This window comes from Bos indicus x Bos taurus, chromosome 7 (assembly GCF_003369695.1).
Source record: "Bos indicus x Bos taurus breed Angus x Brahman F1 hybrid chromosome 7, Bos_hybrid_MaternalHap_v2.0, whole genome shotgun sequence".
Taxonomy (NCBI): Eukaryota; Metazoa; Chordata; class Mammalia; order Artiodactyla; family Bovidae; genus Bos; species Bos indicus x Bos taurus.
In genome coordinates this window covers 64,702,660-64,717,122 of record NC_040082.1, presented here as the reverse complement: position 1 = coordinate 64,717,122, position 14,463 = coordinate 64,702,660, and the positions used below count along the sequence as shown (strand labels likewise).

The 14,463-nt window shown below is 54.5% G+C and overlaps 1 protein-coding gene across 9 annotated transcripts in view; it reads left to right on the top strand.

Moving 5' to 3' along the window:
- The window catches only part of JADE2 (jade family PHD finger 2), a 51,174-nt gene that overhangs the window by 19,915 nt on the left and 16,796 nt on the right, over window positions 1–14,463 (top strand). For all 9 annotated transcript variants that reach the window (XR_003511819.1, XM_027546483.1, XM_027546481.1 and 6 more), the window contains exons 4-9: window positions 3,588–3,745; window positions 7,913–8,073; window positions 8,761–8,972; window positions 10,207–10,374; window positions 11,821–11,937; window positions 13,211–13,675. Coding sequence is in view for 8 of the 9 variants with exons in the window: in XM_027546483.1 (XP_027402284.1) it covers window positions 3,588–3,745; window positions 7,913–8,073; window positions 8,761–8,972; window positions 10,207–10,374; window positions 11,821–11,937; window positions 13,211–13,675 (1,281 nt within the window). In the remaining variant the exon portion in view is untranslated. The remainder of the gene's footprint in view (window positions 1–3,587; window positions 3,746–7,912; window positions 8,074–8,760; window positions 8,973–10,206; window positions 10,375–11,820; window positions 11,938–13,210; window positions 13,676–14,463) is intronic.

Below are 14,463 nucleotides of genomic sequence, written 5' to 3'. Positions count from 1 at the left end.
GCTCAGCAGAACTTGGTTGCTAGGCTGCAGACCTTTAAAGACAATTTGTCAACTTCTGCCAAAAGAGAAAAATAGTAAACATTCACATTCTTAGAAAATTGCTTGTTTTCCAGCTTCCAACTTCCTTGCCATGGCAAGGCCTCCAGTTCATCAGTGTCCGTTTTATTATTTATTTAGTTTTCATAAATAATTCAGAGGCATTTTAGGAGACTGAGCCGTTTTTTGGAAGCCTAACCTTTGGCGATTCAAGACAGAAAGATGTTTAGGTTGCCCTGTTTGTGGACAGGTTTTGTATGAGTATTCAGGGGTTCCTTTGGAAGGGACAGAGTCCCCAGCTGTATCCTCGGGCAGCTACCCAGAAAGATGGTGGCAGATCCACGGGAGGCTCTTCAATCATTCAGCCTTAGTTAGCACCTAGCATGTGTCAGGCCCTGCGTGCACTGTTGCAGCCTGTAGCCTGGCCAGACCTCACTGAGCTTACCTTCTAGTGGGGAAGGCCTGGCAGGAAACCAAGGGATACCAGTAGAGGGGCTGTGGGAGTCCAGAGGAAGCCCAGAACCCAGCCTGGCATCAGGGAAGCCTTCCTAGAGCAGCTGTGGGCTGGAGTAACACCTAAGGGTGAAACAGACTGCCCCCACTTTGGCAGGGAGAAGTGTCCCAGTGGGGTCCTCCCCTGTGCCAAGTGTGAGACGTGCTCGGGAGGGAGACTGACTACTAATGCAGTCATGGCTCATCCTGAGGGCAGTAAGAAGACAGTGGAAAGCCGCTGGAGAACTTGGAACTTGCAGAGGTCACCATCTGATTTGCATATTCCAGCCTTTGGGGAAACCCCTTGATTTGGCTTTGGGTTAATGCAAGGGCACTGGCAGTGAGCCGGTGGCCAAGAGGGGCAAGGTTGCAGAGGAGTGCTGGATGGCTCCAGAGTTGTCTGTCTGGGATCCTTTGCCACTTCTAACATGTAGGACCTTGTGTAGGTTATTAAACTAACCTGAGTCCCAGGTTTCTCTAATGTAGAATAGGGATGATAACAGCATCCACCTCACAGAGTTGGAATAGGGACTAACAGTTAATTCAAGGACATCCATTGGATCGGTGCTGGGCATACTGTGTTCTTTTAAGTGTTGACTGGTACCTGTAAGATAGTGGTGCCGTTCCTGTGCTTCCATCAGTCCTCTGCCCAAAGGGGCCAGTGGCATCCAGTCATACCAGATGAAGCTTGCAACTCTCTTGGGACCAGACTCTTTTTCTCTCCTGAATCTCCTTACCTGAGTTGAGCATGTGATCCTTTCCTGCTCTTGAGTTCTCAGCACCAAGCCTGTTCCTAGGACAGAGCCACCTCTCCCTTGCTGGTGTGGCTTGGCACTCTGTCTGCACCTACAGACCAGGGCTGCCTCTTGCGCCATTCGGTCCACGTACTTGGGTTGTTTCAGCTCTGGATGTATCCATGAGGTGTTTCTCCAGTTCGTGGGGGTTCAAAAAGCACTGCCAAGGAGCCAGCTGGGGTCATCAGACTTATCAGGTAACTCCCCAGAGGGGCCCTTTTATTCACTCATCCATTTAATCATTCTCTCAGTTACTATTTATTGAGCACCTACTCTGTGCCAGTCCCCCTGCCAAGCCCTGAGAATGTTGCAGAGAACAGGACGGGTGTGGCAAGAGAGATGACAAGAAGCAAGGAACATGCATACACCAGTTAATTTTCAGGAGTATACGTACTCGGAAGTGAGACAGGACCATGGGCTGGAAAGTGGCTCTGTTGGGTGGCTGGCCACCCTGAGTTGCAGTGATCAGGGTGATCCCACGAGGCAGCATTTGAACTATAGCTCAGGAAAAGGGAAGAGCAGGAGATTTCAGACTCACCAGTGCCTTTTTGGAGGGGCACACAGTGACACTGGGCTCTGGAAGGGGCAAGATGACAGGCTTTCCCTGGCGGCTGGTTCCTCATGGCATTCAGAGTAACAGGGCATTAGGTGTTGTACCACGTAGGGCTTGCCAGCGTTGGGAGAACTTTGAGACAGTCACCAGTCTGCTGTGGGTCCAGTTTACCCCTGCCGGGTCCTGAATAGGGGGCCCCAGAGGGAATAACCTTGCCCCAGCCAGCGGAGTGGGGAGGGTGCTGAAGGACAGCACAGAAGCACCCACTACCTGAGTTTATGTTCTTATATCAGTTGTCTTGCTACTTGCTAATAAGATATGCAAATTATCCGGGTTGTGAAATCTTTGCCACATTTCATCTTCTGTGTAATTAGCATTTAATCGTAATCTCATTTTAATTTTTTCACACTGACACCCTAATTAAATGTTAGGGTGTTAGTCTTAACAATTAAATTATATTGGCAAATAGAGTCTTCAAGAAACTTGACCTTTTGCAAGCAAGGGCCCTCTCTGGCTAGAAGCAGACGTTAATTAGATTTCTGCAAGACCCTGCCTTGAGCCCCCTTGGCGCCCCCTTTCAGTTGTCTCCTAGATTGAAGTGAGACAGATGACCAGCAGTTGGGGCTTCCTGCAGGCAGAGGTTACCACTGACTGGCCACCGCCCCTGGAAGGCTGGTGGATGCTGAGTCTTCCAGGGAGGGACGTGGGCTTGGAGTTGGGTCTGAGACCTGGAGGACTCCCTGTAGTGGTTTCTCTTCTCTCTGTGATATGAACTCTCCTTTAACTTGTGATGTTCACTGGGAAAGTTGGTACCAAAGCAAGTCACATAGTGTCTAGGGCTGCCACCAAGTCCTACAGCAGCCCTTTGTGGGGCCCAGGTGAGGACAAGCAGCTGGGACAGATGAGGCACTGCCAGTGCTCCTGCGGCTGGGCTTGGAGGTTGCTTTGGGGTTGGGGGGGCCACAGATAGGACGTTGGGAAAAGAAGTTTCCCCCTGAGCGAGCAAGTGCTCACAAGGAAACCAAAGCACGAGGGTGTGTCCACTCATGGCCTGGCCCCGAGGGCTTTGGAAGGGCTTGATGGAGAAGGAATTCCATGCGTTTCTCCTTCCCCATGATAGAGCATGGCCCAGCGGAGCGCCCACTGAACAGGGCATATGGTGCCGTTGTTCCTGGGGACCGTGAGGCCCTGCCCCACGGGCGGCTGCCCTCTAGGCGCTCCCAGAGCTGGCCTCTCCCTCAGCCATTTGCCTGAGGCCCTGGCGTGTAGTTGCCTGGATTCTTTTACACTTGTGACTGCGGTTACAACAACAAACATAAGTTTGAATCTTCAACAGAAATTCCCTAAACAGACACTTCATGGCAGTATTGCATTCACACAAGCCTTTCTGCCAGCTGATTTTTTTCCTCAGTGTTTTTGCCTTTCCCACATGTCTTTCCTTTTCCCTCTAAGGTCCACTCCTATCCATCACTCAGACTCTGTCCTTGAGCAGATCAGAGCATGTAAATTCAATTCAACATTTATTGGAGATTGGTATGCAAAGTGCTCTGCTGGTTCAGAGAAGATGGGTTATTGTACTTACTGCTTTTGTGTCGTATTCTTTTTTTTGAGAGAGTGGGCTTTCAGCATTTGCCTTTTCCTGCCCTGGCCTGTGAAGCAGATGACCTGGAGATGATCTGAAACCATTCTCTCTCCACCTTGTCTCCCCACAGGTTTTCCGGACAGACTTGATCACAGCCATGAAGATCCCAGACTCATACCAGCTCAGCCCAGATGACTACTATATCTTGGCAGACCCATGGCGACAAGAATGGGAGAAAGGTGTGCAGGTGCCCGCTGGGGCAGAGGCCATTCCAGAGCCTGTGGTGAGGTGAGCCGGGCAGCCCAGGCCAGGGGGCCATAGGAAGGGGAGGCTAGGACGGGCCAAGTGATTCCTTTCTAGTCTGTCTCTATTCTTAGCTTCTTTTGTTCTTAAAAAAACATTGCAGTGTTCCAGAAATACTGCAGTTTTACCTCTGAGGCCAAGGTTTTGAGCTTGGGCTCAGCTCTGGAGCCAGACAGCCTGGGTTCAAATTGCCTCTCAAGTTCAGTGGGACCTTGGGCAGGGAATGTAATCTCCCTGGGCATCAGTTTCCTCGTCTATAAAATGGGAATGATAACAACAGCACCTGCCTTATGCGGTGGTCGATGATGTAGAGAAATGATGCGTGGAAGGCCCCGTGACCTGGCCCACACGAACACGCAGTGAAAACTGGCCGACAGTAGCTTGATGTTGTTCCAAACTGGGTCCCGCCAGAAGATCTTCTTGGGGATATCTCCAGACCTCTAACTAATCCTTAAAATAGGGACAAACCATGCTCTTGGCTTCTTAAAACCTTTTTGAGGCGTTCTTGGGAGCAAGAAATCCAGTGTCTGGCACACACCAGATATCCACAAAATGGTTGCTATGATCATATTCTGAGGAGGGCCTGCTGCCTCCTAGGATCAGGATTGGATCAGGGCTGAGTCCTCTCTGTGCTCGGGAGCCTTGTGGTCTTGTAGGTCAGAGAGACTCCTGTGCTCATGTAAGGAGGTGGCCTCGTGGCCATGGGCCTTGCTTCCAGTGACAGAATTCAGCCAAGTGCTTCTTCCTGCGCCCTGGGAAACCCTCCAAGTCGTGTCTTGGGCTATAGGGGCTGCTGCCCCGGCCTCCCTTCCCCCCACACACCAGCCTGCCTGGGCTGGGCAGATTTGTGTTAATTGACAGTCCATTCCCAGCCTTGACAGCCCCGGGGCTCTCGCTTAGGTCCATTTTGCCAGGACCTAGGGCAAAGATTTCAGCTGTCACCTCCCTTGACATCGGCACTGATGCTTCCCTGGCAGCCACACCTATGATGGGCTCACAGACACCCAGTGCCTGCCTGGTGCCAGGCCTGTGCTGGGCATGGGATTACAGAGGTGAAGCACACACTAAGCCTCACTTGGTGCCCAGTGAGGATTGGGTATTGGGCAGTGCTTATTGTTCTGGGCTCACAAGGGCTCTTATCTTTGGCCCTCTGAGAATCAGTGATGCTCCAGGCCTCTCTAGATGAGAGTATATGTGGAGTTTGGAGAAAGACTTTATTCTGCATGTCCTCTGCCCAGGGCCAAAAACGTGGGTCAGTCTCCCAGCCAGCTTCACCCTGTCTGCTCTACAGACCAAAGAACTATAACTGACCTCTTTGAACCTGTTTCCTTCTCCATAAAATTGATCTAATAACAGTATATGCCTGATAGTGTAGTGGTGAGGATGAGTTGAGAATTCACATGCCAAGGGCCCAGGGTAACAAGGCAGAGGGGTAGGCCACCAGCTGGGCGGAGAAGGGCGAGTCCTGATTAGGCTTAGCCCAGCGGTTTGTCCTCTGTCCTCCATGTCAACGTCAGGTGGTTCCGGAAACATCTGCTGGCCTGGGTAATTAATTGTAGATGCCGCCACACAAGTAACTTGGCTTCAGTCGGTGTCTTATCTGTTGAAATCACGACGGAAGCATGTGTTCAGACAGCTCTGGCCCTACTAGGTACATTCCCCACATATACGCAGGGCTAGGCTGACAAGAGCCAGGCACTCCTGGCCAATCCCTGCTCTTTGGAGAGCATAAGACTGGAAGGGCAGGGATGCTCCCACGGAGATATCTCTGGGCCCCATCTCTCCCTTTCTTCTTGCAGCCTGGCACCTCCACCTGCTGGGCCACCTTTCCCTGCACAGCTCTCACCTGGAAGCCAACACAGCAGGCACTGTGGTCAGAATGGTTACAGGAGCTCTGTTGCTGAGAACTTGCTGTGCTGAGCCTTAAGTTCATCTTCTCATCTAATTATCATATCAGCTCTCTAAAAGTCACACTGCTGTCCCCATTTTATAGAGGAGGAAGTTGGGAAATTCTGGGGAATTCCCTGCATGACCGCCAGGGCCTTGTGGGCTGGGCCAGGAAGTCACAGGCCGCAGAAACAGGCCCTGGGCTGCCTCTGTGTGGCCCAGAGAGAGCCTCGTGCCCCAGTCACCCTGGCTTGCTGACTCTGCCCTCCCCCACTGCCTCCCTAGTCCCCTCCATCCCTCTCTTCTTACCCAGTCCTCCCTGGCCCTTGAGCAGGTCTACCTGCCTCATGGTCCTAAACTTCTCTGGATAATGAGAACCTTTCACTGTCAGATCATGACCTGAAGGAGGGCCTGCACTGTTCTTCGGGGTGGCCAAAAGAGACAGCCCAGGGCAAAACCAGCCTCTGTTTTCTATCTGGTCTTCTGGAGTGAGAGCCTCCCACAACCCCACCTCCCACCCGCCCCTACCTCCTCCCCCAGATCCCAGCCCAGCCACCCATCTCCTCCCCGCTGACCTCGGTTCTACTGGCTGCAGCCAAGACTGAGGCCTTGACTGAGGGTGACGTCAAACCACCCTTGTTAGGAGAGCTTCCTCCATAGTCAGAGCCAGAAGAGGCCAGACAGGTGAAGATGAGCACCCCAGGAAGCACAGGAAATGCCTCTTCTGTTGATAGCCCATTAACCCCAGCTTCCCGGAGAAAGGAATGTGATCTTGGCCCCAAGAGGTCTGGCCAGGTATATCCTGAGCACACAGTGTGGGTAGTTACGCCATTAGGTGGCGGGCTCTCAGGCTATCCCAAACCCCAGCTGAGCATATGCCGGGGACACAAACAAAGCAGGGTCGTGGCAAAATTACAGTGTTTTTGAAAGAATGTGTTAATTTAAATAAGAGCCTCCCAAGGAAAGGCAGAACTTTATAGGACTCAGAGTCCTGCAAAGCAAATACTATTGCTTCTAGTTGAAGTGGTCTAGGGGTTGGGGGTGGGCATCAGGTCATTATTGTTGCCTAGGACCTTCCTTAATCTGAGCATCTTGTGTGGCAGAAGGTGACTGTAAGCCCCCTCCCTTGTATCCTTGCCTCCCTCAGTCTCCTCTGGGCCTCCCTCCTGCCTGGAGGCCATTCTGCACTCCCGCCCTTCATCCTACCTGCCCCCTTGCCAACACCTGGGGCTCTTCCTGAAGCCCCAGTGCCCTCCCCATATCTGTGCCATGTCTCTGCCTTCCCCTCCCCAGTCTGCACTGAGTCACAGCCCCTGGCAGCCCTGCCTTCGACCCCAGGAGGCCTCTCGGGCAAGTAAGGGGCCTCGCAGCCCTGGCAGGGCCGGCCAGATGGAGGCCAGGCTCCACAGAAATAACCATGGCAACTGGTAGGGGGTGGGAAGAGCTGGCATTCTGAACTGGCACTAGGAACTGAGGGGCAGCACACAGCTGAGCCAAGAGAGGAAGCTGTGCCCTCCCAAGGCAGAAGACCCTCATATTCCATTTCAGAAGGAGCAAAGTGATATCCAGAGGTCTTAAAATACACACTCACTCGAGTATAGCACTTACTACATGCCACGCACAGTTCTAAGAGCTCCACACGTGTTCATCCATTTAATCCTCATGCCCACTGTGGAAGCTAGGTGCTGTTATCATTGGTTCATTTTCTGGGGCGCAAAGGAGCTAAGTGGCTTACCCAGAGTCACACATTAAGTGGCAGAGCTGGGCTTGGAGACCTTGCCCTGTAGCCAGGACCCTTGCAAGCTGCCTCCAAGGCAGAGCCATGGCCTGAGAGAGGGCTGACTTGAAATGTGACTCTGGGGCTGTAGCAGGTGCGTCCTCTTCACCCCAGAGGAGCCCTGGCCTCAGGTCCCCTGAGACTACTGGTGGAGGAGGGGCTGGGGCTTCTGGGGGCCTTTCCCCAGCTTTGAAAGGGTATGCGGAAGGACCTGGGGGCCAGCTGGCCCTATCCAACTTGTGCCAAAGTGACTGGCACTGGGCATTGCCCAGGACGGCAAAGGGAATGGCCTCCTACAGCCTCTGCAGGGTGGGCAGATGGGAGGAGGGACAGGAAGGAGGCAGGCTCTGCTTGGCATCAAAGTCTCACACGTCACTTTCCTGCTAGACCCTCATCCTGGCTGGCCAACTCCCTGGAGGTGGCCCTCAGATCAGCAAGAGTAGCAGGCTGAGGGCACCCTCCCCACATATCTTCTCTTGAATTCCTAGGATTCTTCCGCCATTGGAAGGCCCCCCTACCCAGGTTTCCCCTAGTGGCTCTGAACTTGGTGAGGGCTCCCAGCCTGATTGGCCAGGGGGCAGCCGCTATGACTTGGACGAGATTGACGCCTACTGGCTGGAACTTATCAACTCGGAGCTCAAGGAGATGGGTAGGTGACCTGCCAGGTGAGAATGGGACGGGGGCAGGCCACACAGGGTTCTCTTCTAAACCATCCTCACTCTCAGAATGGCAGTGGCCACTGCTGGGCTTTGGCACTGCACAGATCTGGGGGAAAGTCCCTGCTATGTTACTGATTACTGTGGTTCAGTTTCTGTAGTTGTCAGATGGAGGCAGTAATAGCATGTCTTTTACAGGGTTTGGGGGAGTATTATATGACTGAGCGTGTACCCACACAGTAAGTCTGACCGTTACATGAAGAGTGAGTGAGCACCTAGAAGTCCAGTGTGACACATGGGGCTGGGGTCAGCTGGTATGGGCCTTCTGGCTGAAGGCCCACCATGTCCCAGGAAAGGCCAGCTCTGCTGGATTCAGCCACCTTCTCAGGTGCCCCCCATACACACAGCTCAGGCAGTGGGTTCCCCATGGTGGTGGCTGCATCCCAGACACAGACACCCCCATAGCATCTGTGTGTACACAAGTGTGTGTGTGTGGTCACAAGCAGGGTCTGAAGTCATAGCACCATACCAGGCCTCCGGGCCTTTGCATGGTTCAACCCAGTCGGTTTTCAGACGATGAAACTGGGGGCCCGAGACAGTAAACTCAGTGTGCAGGTAGAAATGCTCCTTAAACTGCCCCGAGAGGCTGGGCTCCGACCCCCGCCCTGCTATCCTCACAGAGAAGCCGGAGCTGGACGAACTGACGCTCGAGCGTGTGCTGGAGGAGCTGGAGACGCTGTGCCACCAGAACATGGCGCGGGCCATTGAGACGCAGGAGGGGCTGGGCATTGAGTACGACGAGGATGTCGTCTGTGACGTGTGCCGCTCTCCCGAGGGCGAAGATGGCAATGAGATGGTCTTCTGCGACAAATGCAACGTCTGCGTGCACCAGGTGGGCAGCCCCCACGGCCACTGCCGTGTGATGCTGGCAGGCGCCTGCCTGACCGCTCACCCTGGCTGTGGGGGCGTAGCAGCGCTGTGGGCACAGGCCCCTAAGGAGGGCAAGTGGGGAGAAGGGAAGGGCACGAGTGCCCATGGTGCCAGGGTGTAGCCCCCTCAGCCAGACTTGAGTAATGCCTATTGGATGGTCTTCCTGTCCTTTGCCGCCAGCCTCCCTCAGACTCTGCCCACGGACCGTCCTACCCCGTCCTCCTCTGCTCCTCAACTTACAACGAGGCAGCACAGTGTAGTGATGGAGAGCACAGCCTGGAGCCAGGCCACCTGGTTTCAAATCATGGCTCTGCCCTTTGCAAGCTGTGTGATCTGGGGTCGGTTTCTTGACCTCTCTGAGCTGCTGTTTCCTCAAGTATAAATAAAAGTAAGTTGTTTTGAGGATTAAGTTCCTTACTCTGAGTCATTTGCTTAGAACCGTACAGTAAGGGCTGTTTGTATTTGTTAACATTATTAGTATTATGAGCCAGGTACGGCCTGACTAGGCTACCCTGTTGATCTTGAGCCCCAAGGCTGTAGGTCTGGGACATCTCTGGGCCTAGTTCATGGAAGATGTAGAAGAACTGACTAGAACTCAGTGGACCCACTCTAGCCCTGACTTTAAGGCCTTCCCTCACCCACTTTTGCTGGAATAGTGCCCGGGGAGCTCAGATGGGCTTCTTGGTGGCAGGTGGGTAGGTGGTACACCACTTTCCGCATTCACCCTGTTCACATCCCTTACACCCAGCAGCTCTTAGGTCCATAATCCCTAGGCATGACCAGAAGGATCCCTGACCACAGATCCCTGTGAAAAAAGACAAAAGTTCTGGCCCTTGTCTGAGGGCAGCATACATACCCAAATTTGTATTCAGTTTAAGGGAGTTCATGGATGCCCCTGAAATCCATCCCTGATTAAAAACCTCTGCTGAAGTGACTGTCCTCCCAGCAGAGGGCAGAGCTGAGCCCTTTCACAGAGGACTGTGAAACGGTGAAATTTCAGTGCACAGTGCCTGCACACAGCTTCCTTGGAGCCTCTGCATTACAGTCCCTCAGGAGGTCTTTGGTGAGGCTGAGTAGCAGTGTCACTCTGTAGCTCCCAGTATGGGCTGGGGCTAGGACTGTTTGCAGCTGAATGCGCATTGCAGACGCACCTTGGCCATTGCCTCTGACCTGTGTCCTCCCTGCTCTCTCCCCAGGCATGCTATGGGATCCTCAAGGTGCCCACGGGCAGCTGGCTGTGCCGGACATGTGCTCTGGGTGTCCAGCCGAAGTGCCTGCTCTGCCCGAAGCGAGGAGGAGCCTTGAAGCCCACTAGAAGTGGGACCAAGTGGGTGCACGTCAGCTGTGCCCTGTGGATTCCTGAGGTGGGCAGAGGTGGGGGTGGGGTGGCCCTGGGGCCCAGCCATGGGGAAGTGGGTCTGAACAGAGCTCAGAGCCCAGATGGCAGAGCACTGGGAAAAGAAGGTGATGGGCTACATGAAATGGTAGATCTCAGATGTCCAGCCTGGGAAGAATTCAGGCAGCAGCCCACAGGGAACTTTACCCTTGGACTTAGGCAGAACTTGGTAGTGGTTTACATGGGAAAATGGGATTTTGAGCCACTGGGGATCCAGATGGAAGGTGTGCGAGCTGGACAGAAGTCAGGCAGCTGATTCTAGGGGAGAGCAGGTTGTGGGTTTACCCAGATCTAGACAGTGGTCCCAAGCAAAGTCAAGCACTTGTTTAAAAGTGAGCCAAATGACCCAAAAGGAAATCAGATGGGGAGCCTAGTTAAAACTGGGTAGTAAGACTGTGGCTGGGATGGAGGGGAGGGGCCGTGGGTGACGGGCTGGGCCCACAGTGAGTTAGCAGAGGCCTTGGGCTCCCATCTTATTTGATGTGTGAAATGCTGACATTCGCTGACGTTTCAGCCCTTCCCCTGCTGTGTGCCCTGAGCCAGAATGAGGCCCCCCTCCAATGCTGCCTGTGCCCGGAAGCAAGCCAGGTGGCCTGGTCAGCAGGTGGCCCCTCCCTTTCCTGGGCTTTCAGTCTGAAAGTCCTTGCTGGGTCCCACCTCGCAGGTTTCTGTGATCTTAGTGGTTATGTCAGCAGCAGTCACTTCCTCCCACATCAGCATCTTGAAGGTCGGGACGACCTCTGAGTATACCCTGGCCGAGGCACAGCAGAGACACAGAGAAGCAATCAGGACCTACCTATGGGGTTCTTTGGTTCAGGATCTCTGGACAGGGACCCTTTTCCTATCCTCAGGCATGGGCGCTGCCTCTGGGGCTGAGGGGTGGGCTGTGCCCAGGAGATGGGAGTGGTTATAGGCCTGTCCCCCTGGGAGGGGCTGAACAAAGGCACATCCCCCTTGGCCAGGAAAGCCCTGGAAGTCCCCAAGAAGAGATTCTGCTGTGGGGACCTATAGATGCACCCAGAAACATAAGTAAAATGAGTACCAGTTCTAATAACTCTGAAGATGGTGTTAACAAAGGCCTGAGGTACAAAAGAGAAGGGGACCTTGCACACATACTCACCTGCACATGGAAGCATCTCTGTCTTGAGACCCACACGGTCACGGGCACTCATATACTCAGTCAGCTACACACACACTGATGTATGCGCTCCCAGTCACTGTTTAAGCCTAGCCACCGGCGAGCACACACCAACGCTTGTTCAGTGGTCCACTTGGGACATGAGATAGGACTTGGGACTCTCCCACTGCCCTGTCTGCCCACCCTCTGGTTTCAGCAGACAGTCCTCTCTTTGGGTAAGCCCTGGAGGCCGGCTAAGGCTGAGAGGCCTGACGCAGCTCCCTGTGTCCTGCCCAGGTCAGCATCGGGTGCCCCGAGAAGATGGAGCCCATCACCAAGATCTCGCATATCCCAGCCAGCCGCTGGGCTCTGTCCTGCAGCCTCTGCAAGGAGTGCACGGGCACGTGCATCCAGGTACACGGCCCCCTCCCCACCGCGCTGCCGCCTGGGAGCTCACTCAGGAGCCTGCCACAGCTACGCCACGGGGCGTGTCCGGGACAGCCTGTACAGCAAGCCACTGCTGCCACCCTCCGCCTGCCCCACAGGGCTGCAGGCACAGCCACTGTCGGGCCTGCGATGGGGACCGCAGTCAGCTCCCCATCTGCTGGACCTTCCTCCATCCATAGTATCACTGGGCATGGGGTAAAGGCCTGGGCAGCCAGGCTCACCACCCCATTATAGTACCAGGGACTCTGGCTTTCCCAACAGCAAGTTTCTTTGGGCTTCATAAGGACGTTGACCTTACATCCAGTATCAGCTGGACATGTGAGAGGAGTAGGAATTAAACTTTACTTTCAGCTAAGCTGACTGGCTCTCCCTACACAGGGCAGGGCTGTGCTAGTTTGTTAACAGTAACCGCTCCCAAGTTCTAGGGTGCCTCAGTATGACCCAGAGGACTTGTTAAAACACAGACTGCTGTTCCTACCCCCCAGAGGTTCTGAATCTCTAGATCAGAGGTGGGGCTGAGAATTTGCCCATTTCTAGCAAGTTCTTGTGTGATGCTGATGCTCCTGGACTATAGGCTGGGAGGTGGAAGGGTCAGCCTTTCTTTCTCTCATGTCTCCAGAAACAGTGGTCACTGCAAATACTGGACGTGCCTCTACCGTTTGTAAGATTCTCAGAATGGCTTGTGAGTGCGGCATAAAGGGCCCCACTAATATTTCGGTGGGTTGTCTCTGAAACACTTGTCAGCTGCCCACAGCCATCATCTCAGGCAACTAAGGCCGTGAGTTGGCCATACTTGCCTGGACAAGAGAGGAAGGAAAGGGCCCAACTCCAGCCCCGCTTCCCAGAGGACAAAGGAGGGGCACAACTCCCCATCTTAGAGACCGCTTCAGGAGTAGAGGAGGCAGGGACCCATCAACAGCCTCTCTCTCTTGATGTCTCAGATTCCAAAGTCATTTGTCCACACGGAAATGCAGCTCATCCCCAGAGAGGCTGTCAGTCACCTAACTTGATTTCCCTAGGGGTTATGATGCTATACCCCATTTCCTTTTCAGCTCCCCAAAAGCTCCCCTGCCCTCTTCCATGGCTCCCCCCGACACCCCGCAGGATGTTGGCAGCCATTTTGTTTAGGGTCTCACCAGCATGCTGCTTTGCCAGTGTCACCCTGAGGGATGCCCCCCATCCTTCTTGCCTCCCACCGGGGCCCCCTTCATATCTCATGCTGCCCTTTGTCTCCCTCCAGTGTTCCATGCCTTCCTGCGTCACGGCATTCCATGTCACATGCGCCTTTGACCACAGCCTGGAAATGAGGACTATCTTAGCAGACAACGATGAGGTCAAGTTCAAGTCGTTCTGCCAGGAGCACAGTGATGGGGGCCCACGGGGTGAAGCTCCGTCCGAGCCTGTGGAGCCCAGCCCAGCTAGCGAGGACCTGGAAAAGGTGACCCTTCGCAAGCAGCGCCTGCAACAGCTGGAGGAAGACTTCTATGAGCTGGTAGAGCCAGCCGAGGTGGCTGAGCGCCTGGACCTGGCCGAGGCACTGGTCGACTTCATCTACCAGTACTGGAAGCTGAAGAGGAAAGCCAACTCCAACCAGCCGCTGCTGACGCCCAAGACAGACGAGGTGGACAACCTGGCTCAGCAGGAGCAGGACGTACTCTACCGCCGACTGAAGCTCTTCACGCACCTGCGGCAGGACCTGGAGAGAGTGAGTCCCCCTGCCGCTTCCCGCCCACCCGCCTGCCTGGTGGGTGTCCCAGCAGGCCTTTCCGCCCCTCCCTCGCTGCCCTGGAGCAGCTGTGGCTTACCAGCTTTTGAACTGTGAGTTCTGGCCAAGGCGGTGAGGGCCTTCGGATCTTGGACAGGTTGGGATAACAGAGTTTGCAGAACAGGGGAGGATCCAGCTCTGGGCTCTTTTAAGTCCCTCTTGTCCCAACCCTTTTGCAGGTCTGATCAAAGGTGGGGGCCTGCCATGACTGTGAGGCTGGGAGACTCCAGAGCTGGGGGAGGATCTAGGCATCTGACCCCTAGCTGTCTCTGTGGGCCCGGCCTGGTCCCAACACAGGAGCTTTGCTTAGAGTCAGGCCGGGGAGGCATGGGGCATCACAAGAGAGTTAAATCAGTATAATCAGCATGTGCTGCCAAAGCAGGGAAGGCAGCTGTGAGTGCAGCTCCTGGGGTGCTGGACTGAGGGAGCCATGTGAGCAGAGGCCCAGGGCCTGAGGCTGGGCTCGAAACCAGCAACAGCCTGTGGGGCTGGGTGTTTCTGGACCACGGTGTTTGTGGAAGTTGCAGAAAGACTTTAAGCAGACACTCTTCAGCTGTGGCTGCAGATTCCAAACACTCACCCTGGAGGTGGCATCATGGGGCCCAGATGGAGTGAGTGGGTTGGCCGGAACCCCTCAGCTGTGCACCGGGTGGCAGGCAATCTTGCCTTGGTCCAGGCACACAGCTTTGGGGACCGAGTGAGACAAGGCAGGTGTGCAGACTTCATGA